Source organism: Phoenix dactylifera, chromosome 3, assembly GCF_051530095.1.
Source record: "Phoenix dactylifera cultivar Ajwa chromosome 3, Ajwa_hap1_PhDact_Kaust_v1.1, whole genome shotgun sequence".
Classification (NCBI taxonomy): domain Eukaryota; kingdom Viridiplantae; phylum Streptophyta; class Magnoliopsida; order Arecales; family Arecaceae; genus Phoenix; species Phoenix dactylifera.
The window spans coordinates 55,152,154-55,172,409 of record NC_143192.1 but is presented as its reverse complement, the minus strand read 5'-3'; the positions used below and the strand labels follow the sequence as shown (position 1 = coordinate 55,172,409).

The window sequence follows — 20,256 nt, the reverse complement described above, 5'->3', positions numbered from 1 at the left end:
TTTTTTCTTCCTATAGAATGTGGGCTGGAAGGTGTTTAGTTGATAAAGCTATGCTTAAATGGGCAGCTTAATCTATGAATCCTATAGAATTTTCGACCTAATCCTATAAGAATAACTAAATAGATCCTAAAATTGTTAAAAAAATACTCTTTTTATATTCCATATCACTTACATGACTATCGTTTTCATCCCATAAAATATTAAATATCTTGTTTAATCACAATAATAGAGGATTTCGAAAGATTATAAACATTCGTATCAGGACAGCATGTCTTTTCTTTTCTTCCTATAAGATTCAGACTAGCCCACTTCGAAGTTATTCTTAAGTATTGATGAATATAGGCTCATTCTAGTATGTAATCCATAAATTTAATAGGATTTTCAGCCCAAAATGAGGACCAACGTTTCACAAATCAGGAGTAAACGGTTGGGGCATTCTTTTTAGCCCAAACATCTTGATGGAAATTTGGCCCGTTCTTACACAAATCTCAAAGCTACATCTTACTTTCAAATCACGCATCATGCCATTCTGATGGCCTCTCCTCGGGATTGCCGCCTTGGTTCGCCAAAACCCTAACAAAATCCTCTCCGTCTTCTTCTCTCCTTCCTCAGCAACCCACGATTCTGTAGGTCGGGAAAGATTTCAGGAAAGAGGTCATACGGAGAGCATCTCTTAGGGGTTTTCCGTTAGCTCCGTTTCTCATGGCCCAATTCAACGTAAGCTCATAGATAATTACGGATTCTGATTGTCGTTTGCTCTTATATACGTTTTCTTTTTTTTTTTTTGAATGGTTATGATCTGATTCATGGTTTTTTTCTGGGCTAATGGACCGATATATTTGAATCAGTAACAGGTGATTTTTTTTTCAAAGAATTGCTTCGGTGTTCTGAAGATTTTTTTAATAAAAAATTGCTCCTTTTTCGTTTTCTTGTTTGGGGTGTTGGAGAGAGTGATTTCCGAATAATTGTTGTGCTTAGTCCACTTTAGTGAATAAATATCAATTTACCTCTATTTGATAAAAAATGGACCGATTTAGTTTGAATTCACTTTATTTTTCCCTATAATTTTCTTGCATTCATAATTCTATCCTTTTGGGTGAGGAATTTTGTCACGAAAGGTATAAATCTTGTGTCATTTCTTGTCCTCTTTTCCACTACAGTCGTGCTTTGAGGAAGTATGCTGGCAAATAACTTTACATCTTGTTTGATTGGAATTGGTGATATGGGGCATATGGTATTCACACAACACACCATGGGCGATGTTAATTGCTTTCGTGGATCATTCGCATACTATTCAAACCATTGTTACAGTTCCAAATCTTGCCCATGGATGAGAGCATCCGCGGTTCACCTAGATTATGTGAACAAGCTCGAGCATAAGCGTGACCCTTGTTTGCATCATGACAGTGTCAATTCTTCCCAGGCTGCTCATTATAGGTCAGAGCAAAGAGGTAGTTCTTTAGATGTGGTTAATGGAAGTAGCAAGGTCATTTATAATGCTGAAAAGGCGATGATATCCACACACGCTAGACCTGTGCAGCTATCGAATTCTAATGCAAATGCCCTAACTCTTGATGGGTACTATGTGGAACATGATGAGGTGTCCAACAATGATGTTCTTCGTAATTTCTGTGCAAATGGGAAGCTCGTTGAATCCTGCAACCTGATTAATGTCATGGCACGATTGGGTCAGGTCCCTGACTTCCCTTGTTGCATTAACATTATCCGGGGATTAGTCAATGCTGATAAAATGGAAAAGGCCACTCGCGTTCTTGAGGTGATGGTTATGTCTGGGGGGGTCCCGGATGTCATCACCTACAATAAATTGGTTGGAGGTCTCTGTAAAAGAGGACAACTAAGTTCTGCAATTAGAATTGTACAAGATATGAGTTTCAGTGGTTGCCCTCCTGACGTGATCACATTTAACACTTTATTCCGGTCCATGTTTGACCAGTGTAAGTATGATGAGGCAGTTTGGTTTTGGAAAGATCAGTTAAATAAAGGCTGCCCTCCTTATCTAATCTCTTACACGGTACTTCTTGAACTCATATGCAAGCACTGTGGTATTCGACGGGCTATGGAGGTTCTGGATGATTTAGCTTTTGAGGGATGTCATCCTGATCTTGTGACTTATAACTCTCTCATCAATTTGATATGTAAGGGAGGGAAGTGTGAGGATGCAGCAACAGTTTTTGTTGATCTTCTGGCACATGGCTTGGAACCAAATGCGGTCACATATAATACCTTACTTCACTGTCTCTGCAGCAAGGGAAAGTGGGCTGAGGCTGATGATGTACTTGCAATCATGAACCAGGCTTCTTATCCTCCTACTGTAGTTACCTACAATATCTTGATCAACAGTTTGTGTAAATACCAGCTTTTGGATCGGGCAATTGATGTCTTGCATAGAATGGTAAGTGAAGAATGTTCTCCGGATATAGTCACTTACAACACTCTCCTGGCAGCTATGTGTAAGAAGGACATGACAAAGGAGGCTGTGGATATACTTCACTATATGAGGGACAGTGGATTCTCTTTGGTTGTCATAACATATAATACTGTAATAGATAGATTAGCAAAGATGGGTGATATTAAGAAGGCAATGATTCTGTTTGATGAGATGGTCAATGATGGCATTACTCCTGACGACATCACTTATGGTTCATTGGTCATGGGTTTTTGCAAGGAAGATATGGTGGAGCAGGCACTTGAGATGTTGCAGGAGATGATTAATATCAACTGCAGAATAAGAGGCAGTACGTTTACCCTTGTGATACAGACGTTATGTAGAAATGGCAAGGTCGATGCTGCTATTGAAGTTTTAGATATGATGATATCAAGATGTAGCAAGCCCAACAAAGCAATCTATGCATCGCTGGTAAAAGGAGTGGCTGCCTCTGGCATGACAGAAGAGGCTACCAAACTGCGTAAGAAGTTGATCGAGTACAAGATCCTTAAGGAAGACTCTTGAGTTGGTAGAATTGGGACTGTGGAGATGCAAATCTCCGCTGATTTGAGCTGCTGCTGCTCTGGGTCTACTGCACTTTTGATTCTGAATGCTGCAACGGGTTGCTATGTATCTTCTGTTTCAAGAGGTAATAGACTTTATCTTCTTCAATTATATTTGTTACTTGCTGGAACTTGGTTTCAAGCTTCAATGTTTCCTAAATTTGTCAGTTATTAGTCAGTTAAGATAATCTTTTACCCCCGTAGTCATGATAGCCATTTTCTGATCAAAGACATTGATAGATCACTTGATCTGCACTTGTAATTTTCTTTCTGAGTTTGTAATTTAAACATTCAATGCTCATTGCCCTATAATATCTTGAACTTTTCATTGAGTTCTATAACTTATTATTGTCTTGGTATGCAATGGTTTTTTTTATTCCAACCTTCTCTTTAAATTTTAGCTGTTTTGCATATATAACTAAATTCCTCTCCAACATGTATGGGAATATTGAAATTACAATAGTGAGCGACAGTGGATTATTGAAAGAGAATGTTGGATAATCAAATATTATAGTAACATAAATGTTCCTTTCAAATAGAGCGGAGATGAAGTTTTATGTAGTTAAAATGTGCTTGTAGCTCAATCCATTTAATATTATTCATGACTTGCTGATGTCAGGGTGTATATTTGAATCATGGACCTATCTATTGGAAGGCCCTTTCATATGGAGGTTTGACATAATGAGGAGGGGAAACACTGCAAGAACTTTGTTCGACTTTCTTTATTTAGAACTGCTGACATTTTGCTATGCAAATCAGAGGTTGCAATATCATGTTTTCTATTTTAATATAGTCTTAAGTTATCAGCGCAGCAAGTTTCCTTCTCTAGAGTTTTTCTTGCTTTACTTTAATTGTCACATGTATTATGTTCAAAATCTTGCAGATTCGGGTTCCTAGGGAACACATTATGTGTACTCTTGAAATTACTCTTAGTGCTAGGTTCTGACGTATGGAAATGTGATTATTGTAGGACAAGCTACTTCATATGTCGAACATTAAACACCCTGAAAGTCTGATGCATATTATTAATTTTCTTCACAATTAAAGTAATTTGTTATTGTATGTGACTTAATAAGTCACATGCACCTTCTTCATTTTCTGCTCTCTGTTCTCTTGTACAATATTTGCTATGGCAAGCTTTGTGGCCAAGTCATTTATGTACTTTTGGAACCAGAGGGCAAGCAAGCTTATACATCTTTTACTCAATTGTACATTTGGAATGGCTTGCTCTTGCATGCTTTATGGAGGTTTCGGGTCCATTGTATGGTTGAAGACTAATATGTCATCAGCATGTGGAATATTAGCTAGGCTGGTTATAAACTACTGTTTTGGATGGGCTATAAGGTAAACAGATCCTATAGGCATTGGAACTGAAAGTTTCTTCAAGTATAATCTTCATTTTTAAAGATTTTGCATGTATTCCTTCCACACGCAACAAGATGACTGTCTCAGCCCATCATATAACCTTCTCTTGATTGGCAGGTAGTAAGCGCGATTCTCAAAATTGGTTCTCTTTTGAGAAGCTAAAGCTGATTCATGACTCATGAGTGCATAGGAGTATTTAGAATTGCAATCGGCCTTAACCCTTTTTCTGTGAGACTTTCTGATGCCAAGAAGTAGCTCAGGTAACGAGAACTTCTGGCTTATCAATCCTTTGAGAAAAATTCCTCTATCGAGCTTATCTGGACGCTCTTCGCCTGCAATAAATGGCTCCATTCTATTTTGCTTGCCTGAAAATGGATTTCGATTCACATACATTTGATTGCGGTACACCAGTCTCTTTGGTATCCCTGTGTTTTCTAACTATGTTTAAGGCCTACGTACTGCTCACTCCAAGCTGCAATAGTGCATCCAAACAGCTGAAATTTGTGAGAGTGCACCTTAGGGGATGCATCATCATATAAGCAACTGCGAGCAGGGATCAGAAACGTTTTGAGACCTGAACTTGTGAATATATCATCCATCTATGAAGATTGAAGAATATATATATTTCTTGAATGCAGATATTAGATGAACTTTGTAGGCAAAAGAGTTTCATCAACTTGTTGAGATTTGGTTCTGCTTCCTTTTCAATTTTAAGAAACGAAACATGGGAATCAATTTTCTATAGCTGCTTCCTGTTAATGAAGCTTGACCATTGTTTTGAGGCTCTTAGACGGTACGTTGTTATAAATAATAGTTTATTCTTATCGCTGTCTGGTTGAGAATCTAGACCTCATTGTTTATTCTTTGCGGTAAATCATGTATCTGAGTGTTTTATGAAAAATTGGAGGGTTACCAAAAAAAAAATGGTGGATTCTCATTTTTCTCTAGTTCTCTTCTCCAGTCCCTTTTCTTCCAATGCCCCCGTCTACCAGCAAGATCTTCCAACTTTGTATACAGGAAAGAAAAATCTTGGACCCTTGGATGAGAAAACCATTAGTTCATCACCAAGATGGGAGTAGGGGCGGGGGGGAATATTTTTCGCTGGGGATAATTGAAGGAATAGCTTTTAGATCAGGGGGATGTGTTCTTGGGATTTTTTTTTTTTTTTTGTGAATTTTTGTGCCGTCCGAGCAATAATCATAAAAGAGGGAAACCCATAAGGATGGAGGGTTACCAAAGAGAGCCTTTTGACAGGTTTCTACTATTATGGAAGAATTAGGCTCCTCATATCTTGCCTTCCTCATCGTATAGGTATAAATTGCTATACCTTTCCTTCCCCAACTGATAGCCATCCAAACATTTTTTTTCCCCCCAAAATTATCCAAACAATGTTTTAATATGCGCTTGCTGGATATTGTTTTAACATAATATAGCCAACAATTAAATATATAAAACCAGGACATGCAAGACGACAACATTATAGCATCTTTTTGAAAAATCTACCCGTGAAACTTATTTTATAAAGATAAAATGCAAAAATCTGGCAACCAAACTGCCCAAAATGTATCTGAGATATGAAATAGAGCAATCTCTCTCTAATAGCTGGAGATGCTTGTTATGCCAGCACCTGATCAACAAACAAATGTTCTAACATACATGCCATGCTTCTGAATTTCCACCAAAATTTGGAATAACAAAAACAACTTTGTACAACAGACGTTGCACATTTTCTGTCACATTATCTAGTTGGATAGCGAACTGCAACATTTTCAATATAAAAAAGCATCGGTGACACACTAAACTTTGAGCCCAATAAAAAGATGATGGTCTTTCTCCTTGTCCATCTAAACAGGCATAGCCGATCCCAATAGCCCGCCAATGATTCCGTATCAACACTCATAATAAAAAACATCTCATAACTCATGTCCCTCGAAACAGTGGGATATGCTAAATGGGAACATTTACAACAGCCATGTTAGATGCATAAACTGCTAGCTTCTCTTGGCACACAAAAAGGAATCCCTGATCAAAGTCTCCCAGTGCTTGAAAAGCCTACAAAATTGAAATAACGCTGGAGATTCTCAAAATCCACTTAAGAGGACTTGAGCTTAGCTGTTGCTGAAGCGTGGTGGGAAAGGGTCCTATGACCCACAAAGACCAGAAAAACTCCAAGGAACCCAAGAACCTTCAAAGTAGTGAAGAGATCCAACTGTTCCATAAAAGAGAAGCTTCAGTATAATATGCATGGATCAAAAAATATGACCACAACTGATAGAAGAGATATAACAGACCTTCAGCCAGAAAAGCACATAAAGTAACAATGCAGCTGCAATGCCAGCATGAAAGAGAGTGGAGAATGCAGCTGGTACTGCCGAGGAAGGGAAGCTCTTCAGGTTTACTCCTAAGCGCATCAGCTGTGAAAAATGCATAGAGTCAATTACAACATAACCATGTGAAACAGTTTACTTTTTGGAAACAATTAAGAAGAATACACCTTTCTAATTCAAGTTTGAGCTAAAATATGTTATAAGCAAGGATGGAAATATGATGTACATAAATCTGATTCTCACATAATTCAATCAACAAAAACCTTTGGACCTAAACTCTGAAAGACTTTCAAAACTGAAGAACACAAATAATTTTGATTTCTCCATACTTCAAGTGCACAATAGGAAAAGAAATTTGGTTTTTATAGAGAAAAATTAGTTTCTCTGAGCATCTTTAGATATAATGCTAGAGAGAGAATTCAAGTTAAAAGGCACCACAAGAATCCCAATACAAGATGTAAGCTACCATAAGTAGGTGAAATGCACCAGTTTAAAAACAAAATATTTAACTCACCCCTATCAAAAATCCTACAAATGGTAGAAGAGTAATAGCCAAAAATGCAAGAGAGAGCTCCTTTGGTGGTCTCCTCTCTGCTGACCGGAAGATGTGAGCTATCTCTTGGTTCGGTCCAAATCTTGAGTATGGGTCGACAGGAAGCGGAGGAGGACGTGCTGCCTTTTCTGGTGGTTCTGGTAAATCTAACTCAATATGACCAAGGGCTTGTAGAAAAGAATTCTCCTGCATAATCACAAAAACTTTGTAAGGGCCAGCATCAATAAGTAAAGTTCGTTAAAGAAGCAAGAAGAGCACTACCATTGCTGCATCACCAACTGTAAGTTCAATTTCATATTTTCCAGAAAGATAATAAATTTTTTCCACCAGACCAAGGAAGTCCTACAAAAAAGTTGAAGCATATAAAATATTAGACATCTGAATTTTGCAACAGCCACGCACATTGCAATAACATCATATATAGTCTGCATAGGTATACAACGGAATGCAAGACGAAATAGTGCCACTATAAGCATGCACCGCCATTTAGGATGTGCATGGTTGGCATCTAGGATGGTACTTGGACACCCGCATCCAGCTCCAAAAACATGTCGGATACGTATTAGATACCTGGTAACTTCTGAAGTTCTTTCGTAGCCACTTTAGAGATTGGAAGAGAGTTGAACTATTCTATTTGAACTCTTCCAACAATTGAGTTTAATCCGTTATTTTGATATTAAAAGTGAGTATTTGTTCTTTTTCTGAGATTTGTTAAGAATATAGGTAGTGAAACAACTTTGCAAAATATTATTTTTCTGATATCCTTAAGTAATTGGGAGCTTTGAATGAGAAACATGTATACTCAAGGAGCTTAACAAATAATATCCTTTTAACACCTTTTTAGTATTTAAATATAAGGTTTAAAGGTATAAATATATGATTTAGTTAAATTTATATGTCATCCTAATATCTCTCTTTTTCCCTCTCGCCAAGTCAAATACTGACTTATGTGTCCGAATATGATTCTTGTGTACATGTACAGGCAACACTGTCAACAACTAGCACTAATCTCTGGAATAGTGTGAAACAGATGGGCGTTTAGTGCAGTACAAGGATAAGCCTCTTACATGTAGCCACATCCACATGCATGTGACGGGCATTTGCAGGCACAGTATCTTCCAGTATGAAATCATGCTGTCCGACTTAATAAATGTAGAAAAGTAGAAATTATTTACTCTAGTCTTTCAAGTCATTGGTACACATTCATGCATCTGCCGGCTCAGTCATAAAGCAACATTCTACAGCAAGTGTGGTTAGATTTTATCCACGCATTTTCAAAATATTCAGGCCTACCTAACTTACACAGCATATATATGCTTCAGTACCATTTTGTCCTCTTTCACCGACATCGAACATAATAGATTTGCCTGCTACCATCCTCAACTCTATATTTTGACATATAACCTGCTTAAGTTGTTTTAGGACTTATAATTTATAAAATTTATGCTTGTAATAGAACACACATTTATGAAACTATAAACAAATATTGATGTATCAGCTTTTAGTATTACTGAATGACTATTGTAAAAAGAAGTCATGTAATATGATAAAATATTTATGATATAATACTACAATTTTGTCTATAATATAGACACTCTTTATATCTCTACTACTGAATTTTGTTTTTCCTAGTCTCAGCCTGACCATCCGAACAAAACAAGTAAATGAAAGCCTAGCATTTTGGCCTGACACTGGACCAAGATGTTTCCCAAATCTAATGCTTAGTAGTAAGCTTCTTATTTATTTGCTGATGCCCTTTTGCAGCAGTAATCTTATTATCAAATTTACACTTGTCTAAAAAAGGATTTCTACATAATCATTAAAATTAGCGCAGTATCCTTCTAGTAAGAACCAGTCAGAACACTAATCCAAGCAAGCTTAATCTCATCAAGTTCATTTCAGAACCACACACAATTGTCATAGAGCAGCACTTATACCAAAACTTCAACACACTTAAATTTAAACTTGAAAGTAAAGTCTGATGCTAGAAAGTTCTTTGACATCAATAAGTTGCCACCACAGAATAAAAAAGAAAGTATGTAAAAGAATTTACGGTGACAGAAATTTTACCAAAACTATTTTAAACTGTCTTGCAGAACTCTCCATTACAAAGATATGCTCAACATTGGTTTCATGTCTCAGTTTGAGAAACACCTGTAATCAATTGTCTTTCTATCAAATAAAACCAAAAAATAGTACTACCAGACATGTCATTAGAGTTAGCCTAAGAACCTGGTGTGGCTTAAAATGGTGCCCAAGAGGAGTGGTTAGATGGAAAGACAGGTGTAACTTCTGTAGATGGTTTGCTGCTAGTGAAAGTGTGCTGTCTCTTGATAAATCTAATCTGCAAAATCAATGATAAAAATGAGATAGCAATATGAGTGAATTAATAACACCCTTCTGTAACATGTCTCAAGTCCGCAAGAGACAATGGGGGGGGTGGGGGGGATTGGCGGTGGGAAGAGGAGGGGGAGAGGGGCGGCAGGCCTGATCTTGGCAGGATTAAAAAAGGCCTCCAGAGGTCTTTTTTCTAATCCAACAGCGATCAAGCTCCATGACCCCCTAGCCTCTCTCATGCTCAGGCTCCCTCCCTCTCTCCCCTTCCAAATGCTCTCTTCCCTGCAGATCCCACCAGATCCGGTGGAACTTACCAAAGAGGGCCTCAATATAACAAACATCCTGTCTTTAAATGAATTTAAGATATAAATTGAGACCTCTATGTTGTTAAATTAAGTACTATCTTCTCAACACTGTAAGGAATGTTCAGGAAGAATAACACTGTACACTCAACACCAAGAGATTTATAGAAGCCAAGCACGTGTACAGGAAAAATATTAAAGGCTTACTTTTGCAATGTCTCCGAATTTCCAGGATCACTATCAAAAATTCCAATTTCTGCCTTGTCGATTTTGATAGATCCCGTGATAAATGCCATCACACTAGTGCGTCCTCCAGTAGCATATGTATTAATATTCTCAGGGTCATGAAGTGAGATCTGCACAATATGGACCAACCCATCTCACAAGTGATACTTGCTAATCAACATAGGGAACAGACATCTCTAACTAATGAAGATTCTTAAAATACCTCAAACATTAATTTGTACTTTCCAACATCTAATTTCAGCGGTATGATATCCAAGTAATGGATGGTGTTTTCTGAGTCAAACTGGAGCTCCTGCAATAGAAAACATTCAAAAAATCTCAAGGATGGGCAACAAAAATAATTAAAATAAAAGATCTTATCCAGGGGAAAGAGAAATAGAGATATTAAATCAGGCAGATAGTTAACATGCACAAACATGGAGCCAGACGAAAAGTATACAAAGCCAAGAGACCAATCAAAAATGAAGAAGGTATTAATCAACAATGCAATGAAATGCACTACCTGGTTTTCCATGACAGGGGTGTCTTTTGAATCAGAACGAAAAGCTTGCACCAAACTCACTGTCAGTGGCGGTGCTGCAGAACCTAAAACGGTAGTCACCTCAACCTGAAATAAGCTCAAAAAAGCACTTCCACTAAATCAAGGAAAAACAAATTTAATCAAATTTGTCTAGTTAGCTGTTCCTTGGGGTATTTAATGGATGACGATGCAGGTACAATTATTTTGTTGTTTTCTAATTTTAACTGGGCTCTACAAGAAATCAACTTCTTTTAAGCACATTATTACTATTCTGGCTGCTTTCAGTTCAAGCTTATAGCTCACTGTTTTTAAAGCATTCTTACCACTTAATCATAGTATACAAAGTCACTGCAGACGTTCTAACAAGAAACATCAGGGCTAGGGATACCAGAAGTTGAAGATAAAAAATGGATGGTGGGTCATAGACATGTACAACGTGCAAAATTAAGGCTGCATTTGGTTCCACAAAAAGCAGGAATAAGACCTTACTTATTTTGGTAATTTGGTCCAACCTGTTTACTCCTGGAATAAGTTCTTTCAAAGGAGAACTGAAATATCTTTATTCCTACAGTAAGGCCTTCTTTTATTCCACCTACCTTTTTTATGAACAAAATCATCGTCAGCGGGTTATACAGAAATTTATGTCACATGTTTATAACTATCTTTGAAAGACCTATTCTTAACATAGTAATTGTTCCTAGCCAACTTTTTTTTAAACCAAGCACAGCCTACATGACTGAGGACTGGGAACATTGTCAGAACAAATGGGTCAAGAAACAACTAAGGGAGAAAAATTGAATACTAACTTCAACACAATAATTGTAATTAGCATGTCATGTTCCCCATCTATTTGGGTTGATTTTGTCATGCTTTGCTATTCGTTTCTATAAAGAACATAGCTTCCTGCAACCATATGCTCATAGAACACCCAAAAAAAGTACAAATAGTTGAAAAGAGAGTAGAGAGATGATAGCAAGTTGAAAGTCCAAGAAAACAGTGAGAAAATAATAAAAAAGGCAGACAAAAAATTAATGCAAAATTAGACAACAAGATGCTCAGCAGAATGAGATGCAATCAATTACCTTGAGTTGGTCCCTTGTGGTTAATGAAAATACCATAGATGGAAGTGAAAGAATCAGTGGAATCGAGACCCTATTGCAAGCAAAACAGATAATTGAATTAGTACCTAGGTTACATGATTGGGTAGGAGAAATAGATGTATCTTACTTATATCAACAAAAAGAAAGCATTATCACAGAGATCTTCAAAGGAAATCAGATCGGAAAAAAAAAACCTTCTCCTTTAAGATGGCTATGCCAAAGTTCAGATACCGGCATGATCAACATGGTAAAACAACAGTTGAGGATTCTTGCAAAACACCGATACACCCACCTCAGGAATAGAACTTCGCACTTCCCAGCAGAAACTAATAGGGAGTTTGTTACTTAAAACAGACTCATTTTTTCTGAATATGGATCTCAATTTGTATTCTTCCCCCATTATTGTGCCTTTTTTATGGATATAATTGGCACAAAAACATAGTAGCATTACCACTAAAGGAACAATATCACATGTCACCCAAAAGAACAAGTTATTTCATTCAAGGTACGCGAAACCTATACAGGGACCCATACCGGTTGCCCGGTGGTAGGGTATGGTATGGTACCATGCCATGCCAAATCGCAGCATACCGACGAAGGGGAGCTAGAGAGGGAAGGAGAGAGGGATAATGAAAGAGAGAGAGGGAGGGAAAGGAAGGAGAGGGGGGGGGGCGAGGCCGAGAGAGGGAGAGGGCTTTTGAGCCCCCTCTCCTCCGGCAGCAGCATAAGGAAAGAGAGGAAGAGAGAGAGAGAGAGAGACATGTGAATGGCATGCCCACTAACGGTGGCTTGTTGAACCTTGTGAAGTTGCATGTCTAGCTTGAGGGTTGAGATATGCGGATAGCTCTTTGGACATGTACCAAGCCAAAACCAGTGCTGTATCACCCATCTCTTCTAAACTCACTTTCATGTTAGCAATATAGATGTAATGATAATTTAATTAACATATGAAGCTGATGATTTTTCCATATCTTCACTTTTTTTTGCTGACATTCTCTTCACAGTTTGACAACTGATAAATAACAAAGAAATTAAACAAACAATTTCCAGACATGCAAGGAGAGGGCATGGCAAAATGGTTCCAAAAATGCATCTTATGAACCGTGGAAAATTTTATATGCAAAATTAACAAGCTTATTTTTTTGATGCCTTATGCCATTAAACATATCCTAGATAGTAGATATGACAATCAATCCAATTGTAGAAACAACAGAATTTATGGTCAAACAAGTATGTGGGATCAAGAAGACTAAAATGTACAAAAAGTTCAAAAAGTTAGTAGATTCACTATAATTAAAGCACTCAGGTAATTGGTCAGGCAAACATCACAATATATTACTTGCCTATTGTTTTCCAAGCATGATAAGAATTCTATCTGGTTGAACAAGTCTTTGGTGCTACCAGGAATTCCTATGCTGAGAAAGAACTTTGCCAATCCTAACATTTTATCACTTGGAATCTGCAAATTTGCTTAAGTCAAATAAGAAACATTTTGGCAAAAAAATATTTTCATAAAGCAGATACCATATGCTTAGGAATATCTGACTCACATTTAGCCTACCAGAAGCAACTTCTGCAAATGCAGTAACACCCCGTACTACTGAAGCTGAAGTTGTAAGAGGGCCCTTATATTCACTAGCATCAATATGCTTCTCATCAAAGTACAAGGTGCCATCATCTACATTAAGCCAAGCTCCATAGATACTTGTATCAGAGATATGCTATTGTGATCAACTAAAAATAAGATAAACAAAACTGATAACTTCATAATGATCTTAATTGAAATTATAAAAATTCATGTAGATTTGCGATATCTTCTAAAACATCTTTCATGATGATTCCCATTGAACATTTTATTTTAAAAAGAAAAAGCAGGATTCATAAAATGTAATCAGCTTATTCTAAGCTTAAAAGGTTATGCTATACAACTCTGATACGTAATAATTAAACCACCATTATAAAATTATTCTGCTGCCACATTATATGAATAAACAAAATGAGGATATATGTCGTATGTTCCATTTTCCATGGAAATGCATTCAATACAATCTTTGGAAGTGATCCAGCTACAAAACATCAAACCACGGGCATATCCACAGAATAAACTGTACCCAAAAAATGAAATCATATTTTCAAGAACAAAGCAGCTGATGAAGGTAGAGTGCTAGACCTTCATCCCATTAAAATTTCTTTGGACATAGAATACATACATCAAAATACAGGGCAACAACTAAATGGATCCGATGATATGAGACTACATCTGAGGACCGAGACCCAAGAAGACAATAGAAACCAAATTTCTTCTCAAGAATACAAAAATTTAGATTTATAATATAATTAAGACTTGACATTGCACAATAAACATGTTGCATTCATTGAGAACGACACTCAGAAATTGTGTTCGTCCAGATGAAGACAAATTCTTCAAAACTAGATTCTGTAGCATAACTATAGATAAGAAAATTGAAATAATAATTTATGCATAAAAGTGAAAGAAAATGACAAGATTTAGGAGGCTAAGATATAGGCGTACATACCATAACTTTTGATGCTATCAAACAGTTTAACAATGTCATGTTCTACAATTCCTATCTGCCAAGAATAAGATGGATGCATTAGACAGGAAGCAAGCCAAAAAGTTCACTTATTAGTAAAAAAAAATAAAGAAATTATGCTACAAATATGGGGGAAAAACTCTGTATGAAGGATGATTACGCAGCATGTTTGTGGTGACAGTGATTCTTGTGCAAGTAAAAATCTTTAAGAGAAAGGAAAAGAAACAATAGATATTAAAACAAGCATTAATGACACACCCAAGTCTTAATAAAAGCTGATGTCTATAGTTGCAGTATGCAAGCTGGCAATGTCAAATCTTGCAAACCTGATCCAACCAGTTTAACCCAACATATTGGGTTCATGGGTTGGCCACAGGCCAGGCCTTGACTAGCCTACAGCTTGGTTCTCACCAGGCACAGGTTGATGGGGCCTGATCCATCATGTCATAGTTGGCAGCCCAATACACAAAATCAAATGTTTATAATGTATATATCGATGGCTCAAATGGTTTGAAAGTTGAATGGAGCGCCGATAATCCTAAACTTGTACAAAATCCCCAAGCTTCTGCCTCTAATATGTTCTATCTTCTCCTCTATCTTCTCCTCCTTCACCTCCATCCCTTCTTTTCCATCTCACAACTCCTCCTTTCCTCCTATTGGTTCCTCTATCCATCCTCCACTCCCAGCATCCCATATGTTGCAGCCCTCTGTTGCTGGCTACTCTGGTATCATTCGCCACCATCCAAAAACTCAACAATGCTTAAATATGTTCACAAATCCCATGCAATTCACCACTATACAAAGATTTTATGCTGCCTGCTGTCATCCATTGATTTTGACACTACCATCACTCTAATATTGCCTGCCACCAAGTATCACTTGTCCCCCATCATAGCTTCGTCATAGCTTATGGCCATTGCGCCCCTTTTCCCCACTCTTTCTTCTTCTTCCTTCTTCATTCTCTTTCTCTCCTTAACCGGTTTGTGTTGAAGTCCACCTGACTGAGCCACCAGCTGGGTTGGCATGGGGAAATCTGACCAGCTGATAGGTTAGGCTTGGGTCAAAACAGTTGAGTCTTGATAGTATGTCTTGAACTAATAGGAAACTAACCTGACCAACCCATTCTCCCTAGTCCCTACTATACACAACGATCTCAAAAAACAGCAATTTTGACAAAAAAAAAAAAAAAGGTATGTCAGCATCTAAAAAATCAATGTAAACTACTAAAGTCTTAGAAGTATCAATCAATCAGGTAGTTTCCAAATAGCATGGGCTTGACTTAATAACAAGCTCAGTCAACTTCATTCTTCTAGTAAAAGAGCAAAAGCTCAAACCCCACGTTTAGACTGCTCCCACAGCTCAAATATTAGCTAGCTTGCATATATATTAAGAACCTGGGTTCAACCTGAGAGTCAATCTGACGATTACGCCAAACCTGAACAGCTAGACTGAGCTTGGCTTGTACTCACTCATATGACCCAGTGAAGCCTGACTGAAAGATCTGCCAGGCCAGGCTTTCTGCAGCTGTAATCAAATCCACATGTTTGCGTGATATTAAATAAATATGTAAAGATTGTAAGTAAAAGCATCCATAATGAGAAGGGTTTTGGCATTATTAGCCTATACCGACTGAAAAAATGAAGGAACTCGCCTCACAATCTCAAACACATATAAGACATTGTGATGCTGTACCGACCATTCATTTAAGGATAGAAACATCAAGATGATGCAGCACTAATCAGTCCAACAAGAATGATTTTGGCCTGGAAAATAGAAGCAAAGAAACAAAACAAAAAACTCTGGGGGATTAGACACTTGCCTTAGATTGATCCACCTCTTTATCTGCCAATGAAACAACTCCAGCAAGTGTTTCAAGCGCTATCCCTGCAACAACATAATATGTAACACAATTAACATAGAACAGCACCAGGCTGCCCTTATTATTTTTGTTAAAAACAAAAAGAGCCATTTAAGGACAATAAGAATCATCATCTGCACAAAGTGTTACGCACAGCATCCAAGTTCTCTAAAGAAAATTAGATTGAGAAGAGGTCATGAAAAAACAGAATAAATACCAGCAGCGTAAGTACTAGATTCAGCACTATTGGAATCATAGCGCCATCTGCCATCACTTTGACTGAGTGCCTGCAAATAACCTAACGGTTAACTGAAGACACCCTATTACAAAAATAAGAAAATAGAAACTTCCAGAGAATGTACGAAAAGGAAAAAGTATAGTAGGAAATAGTTATAGCCGTCACCTTTATGGAATGAAATGTACCATCAGTATCCAGCAAAGCAACATTAATACCATAATCCTGCATCAGAAAATAACTGAATTAAAGTCGGAATTAAACGTTAAATAGATAAAGGGTTAAGGATAAGCATAGAAGATGGCAGAGCAACATGCAATTAAACACAAACTTCCAGCCAAATGTAAGAGACAGATAGATCAAACAAAACAAGATACAGCTTAGTGAGCCCTTACCTTGATATGAAGCAAGCCTCCAACAGCATAGTGAAAGTCGAGTAATGAATTTGCATCCTTTATCACAGCTTGAAGTTTTGATGCAACATCCTACAAGAAAGAGGAGTAACAAGATAGCAATAGACCTTATATAAATGCTCAAAAGTCTACAAAATGGCTCACGTGTTCAAAAAGAATTGGTGTGACATCTTACAAATATACCTCAAAGGTTCTGGAATCAATCTGGCATCCCAAGATGCTATTGACCCTTAGTGCATGAAATAAGTCCTTCGGTATAAATGACGATGATCCAAGTTTTTCTACAACAACTGGACATGTTGCATGACTTATTTCAGGGCTCTTTTCTACTCCAAGAATTTGGAATGTTCTTAATGCCTCATACGCTTCTTCTAAACTGTAAAACACAATGCAGTTAGCTATCTTCAATTTCTAGTTCAAAAATTTTGACAACATATTCCAAAATAAAAGTGAATGCCACGTGATACAGCAGAAATCATAGTTCACATCAAGGCTTAAGTTTCAGCAAACAAAAACATTGAATTCCTTCAACAGTTTGGCAAGTAATGGGTGATAATCCAAATATGGATACTCAAATTTGTTTCCACCTGTGCAAAATGCTGTTTGCACATGCAATGGTAAAAGAAGATTGCTTGAATATTGATTGCAGAGAAACACAAGATCACTATGTACTCATAAGCTTAAATAAAAAGCAATCTATGAAGAAAGTTCAGCATAATCTTCGAACCACAAAGACACTGTACAACATTTGCCTGCAAGCATCTACATAATAATAGAAAATTAAACCTAACTCATTTATTGGAGCTTTTTCTCCTTTTCTCAAAAAAATTATATCATTTATGTTTTATCCTCTGACCTTATCTTAGAAATCCACACAACCAAGTCAAAAAGGCCTAAACTTCTTTTTTTTGCGAACCTTTTCCCGTGCTACTTGCTGGCTTAGGATAAATATCCAATCGTCCATTCTTCGATTTGTATTACGACATATATCATGAATGTACATTAGCACATGGATGTGCAAAACATACACAAGGGTGTGCGTATGATTTGACAACTACCACTACCAAACAGAAACAATCACAAACAAGTCAATTAATTCAAGCCCAACCATTTCAACTTTTCAAGGGGTCCAATGAATATGGAAGCTGAATCATCCATATCCTAAAACTTTGAGGTCTCGAAAGAAAGATGAAAACAAATATAAATCTTACGGTTGGAGGGCTTGGGTTTTTAGCATTTGCTGTTTCACTAACATCTAATGAAGACGAACTTAGACATAAAGCCTGCTACTGAAGTTGATGTTACTCAAATCCCTAGGGTTTATAGAAAAAGGGCAAATGATAATCAAGTAATGTGAAATAGTAAAGAATAACGAAAAGGACTAGTAAGTCTTCGATTAAAACAATACTGTCCATCAACTCAGAGATTTGTGAAAAATCTGATGTAGATGGCAAGAAGATGTTTGTTTGAAAAGAAAAGAAAAGAAAAGGAAAGCAGAGGAGGAAGAAGAAAGATAGGGGCCGTTGGCAACTAAAGATGGAGATAAGAATGAATGAAGATAAAACGGGGAAAATTGAGAAACAAACATTAATAAATATAAAATTGGTCGTGCAGAACTGCATGGAGTCTACGAGATGCTAGTTTGAGAATAACATGGACATCCAGTACGCAGAAAACAGACATGGAATATCATATATTATACCTGATTATCAAGTAGCGTCCAATGGATACAACTGAATCCTGTGTCACTAGACGCATCAATGCACGCATCCATAGGAAAAATCAATAAGAATTTGAAAAAAAAAAAACTTTATGCACAAATTAGCATACAATAGCAACAGATCATCAAATGAAAGAATTGATTTGGATGATAGCACTATATGATTTTAAAACCATACTTTAGTCGGACACAAATCGAAGAAACATTGAGCAAGAACATACGCCATCATTCCATCAACCAAAGCTGACATCTCAGAAGGTTCTATAGAATTACGAACTACAACTTCTGCAATAGGACAAAAACTGGAGCAACAAGGACAAGCACAACGACTGATTTTATGTCAAAATTCACCAAATATCTTCACCAACAAAGACAGGGCAACCAGTCTAGTATGGAAAAGCATGAATTGTCACTCGATGTACCCGAGAAAAGAATATGGTTAGAGAACTTTCTCGATTGGAAGATAAACGGTTGCGTAAAATTTTCGAGTCTGACAGCAGACATCACATCAGAAAATCATACATCTTCCAACAAAAACAAAAAACAAGAAAAGAAATAAAAGAAATCAGGAACCTTCTAACTAGAAAAGAAATTTTGCAAATGGATTGAGTGCAATAACAAGATCCACGTTTCCAAGAATTCCAAGTCAAGCAGGTCAAAAAATATGACTACTATTCGAATCTAGATTAACTAAAACCAATAAGAAATTCTTTAGAACCGGAATAAGGTTTTAGAAAAAATCTACAGCGAATTGGAATTATATTTTTCTCATTGGTGATTAGAGTAAAACATCCAACCTTCCGAACGATCCATCGGTCGGCACGAAGATCTCCAATGCAGCGGATCGGTAGGCATCATTGATCGGCCGAATGACGGCAGCCCCGGAGATGGACAGAGACGCACAGATCAGAGCCAGAAACCCTAGATGCCTCAGGTTTCTGGCCATTGCTGAAGGAGGGGAAGAGATCGAGAGCCCAGCAAGGTGAGGAATCGATCGAAAGGATCCAAGGGGACCACGATCAAAAGAGCAGCAACTCTAGGGTTTACTGGCGCCAAGTGAAGGAGCTTTCCACGCCGCCCGTCTGCTCTTCTCACCCCCAAAACCACTGGGGGTTCAACTTGCCGGCTATTACCGGTATCGTTTTCCCCGGCTACAAAAGACCCCATCTTGACGAAACCCAAACTCACACCCGTCACTGTGATTACGTGGGGACCACAAAGGTTTGAAAATGGGCTAATCTTCTTTTCCTTTTTGATAATTGGAAAGCATGGTATTTTTTTTTTTTTTTTGCTAATACGGGTGGATCATACCTGTTGGGTACGGATACACCCAATAAAGTCAAAAAATAGGATACCTCGGAGTGCCCAAGGCAACTCCCCATCTCCAGTCCACACAGTGTCTCCGGAATGGCGAGCTGCAAATGCAGCCACCCAATCCGCAGCCCTATTGGCTTCACGGTAGATATGCTTGGCCTGAAAGGCCCCTCCATCCCTCGCCATAGCCCATATATCACGAAGCAGAGGGTGGTCACTACCATCACCCTTAGGACCCTCACGGATCCAACTGATAACGGTGGCAGAATCACCCTCTAGGGTGATAGACCTAGCCTGTAACACGCACCAGGCATGTCGAAGGCCTGCCCAGGCAGCGCTCAGCTCCGCACTCGGAACCGAGGTATCAAATAGGTGACTGCCCCCAGCGGCTACAACCCTAGC

At 37.7% G+C, this 20,256-nt stretch overlaps 2 protein-coding genes across 6 annotated transcripts; one reads left to right on the top strand and one right to left on the bottom strand.

The window, feature by feature from the left end:
* The first annotated feature begins 400 nt into the window (after nucleotides 1–400).
* Nucleotides 401–5,220, top strand: LOC103716082 (Pentatricopeptide repeat (PPR) superfamily protein). Of its 4 annotated transcripts, none has more exons than XR_003387373.3 (3): nucleotides 401–717; nucleotides 1,161–3,095; nucleotides 4,492–5,220. XR_003387373.3 is itself a non-coding variant. In XM_026808098.3 (2 exons), the coding sequence occupies exon 2, from the start codon at nucleotides 1,178–1,180 to the stop codon at nucleotides 2,969–2,971; it is 1,794 nt and encodes a 597-aa protein (XP_026663899.3). In that variant the 5' UTR covers nucleotides 577–717; nucleotides 1,161–1,177; the 3' UTR covers nucleotides 2,972–3,350. The 4 variants fall into 4 exon arrangements, 1 of the variants encoding a protein (XP_026663899.3); XR_003387374.3 differs by lacking the exon at nucleotides 4,492–5,220 and adding an exon at nucleotides 3,980–4,215 and having other exon boundaries at nucleotides 526–717; XR_003387371.3 differs by lacking the exon at nucleotides 4,492–5,220 and adding an exon at nucleotides 3,629–4,050 and having other exon boundaries at nucleotides 546–717.
* Nucleotides 5,221–5,942: 722 nt separating this feature from the next.
* LOC103716084 (dolichyl-diphosphooligosaccharide--protein glycosyltransferase subunit 2-like) lies at nucleotides 5,943–19,722 on the bottom strand. 2 transcript variants are annotated; one of them, XM_039116645.2, is made up of 19 exons: nucleotides 19,338–19,722; nucleotides 17,004–17,196; nucleotides 16,803–16,892; nucleotides 16,576–16,632; nucleotides 16,390–16,459; nucleotides 16,134–16,198; nucleotides 14,297–14,351; nucleotides 13,310–13,437; nucleotides 13,103–13,218; nucleotides 11,742–11,811; nucleotides 10,642–10,746; nucleotides 10,342–10,431; nucleotides 10,101–10,249; nucleotides 9,487–9,598; nucleotides 9,325–9,408; nucleotides 7,516–7,596; nucleotides 7,216–7,440; nucleotides 6,666–6,788; nucleotides 5,943–6,583 (listed from the first exon to the last, which is right to left on the bottom strand). In XM_039116645.2, exons 1-19 carry the CDS (start codon nucleotides 19,484–19,486, stop codon nucleotides 6,467–6,469), a joined length of 2,079 nt encoding a protein of 692 aa, XP_038972573.2. In that variant the 5' UTR covers nucleotides 19,487–19,722; the 3' UTR covers nucleotides 5,943–6,466. The 2 variants fall into 2 exon arrangements, with proteins under 2 accessions (XP_038972573.2, XP_038972568.2); XM_039116640.2 differs by having other exon boundaries at nucleotides 13,310–13,452; nucleotides 19,338–19,695.
* Nucleotides 19,723–20,256: the final 534 nt, after the last annotated feature.

What these genes read in the sequence shown, in the direction of transcription:
- LOC103716082 (XM_026808098.3), top strand. Translation starts at nt 1,178, where the DNA reads ATGCTGGCAAATAACTTTACATCTTGTTTGATTGGAATTGGTGATATG.
- LOC103716084 (XM_039116640.2), bottom strand. Translation starts at nt 19,486, where the DNA reads ATGGCCAGAAACCTGAGGCATCTAGGGTTTCTGGCTCTGATCTGTGCG. An exon ending in ACCGATGGATCGTTCGGAAG is followed by an intron (nt 17,197 to 19,337) that starts GTTGGATGTTTT and finishes TGTGTTTTACAG; the next exon opens with TTTAGAAGAAGCGTATGAGG. An exon ending in AAGAGGTGGATCAATCTAAG is followed by an intron (nt 14,352 to 16,133) that starts GCAAGTGTCTAA and finishes TATTCTTGGCAG; the next exon opens with ATAGGAATTGTAGAACATGA.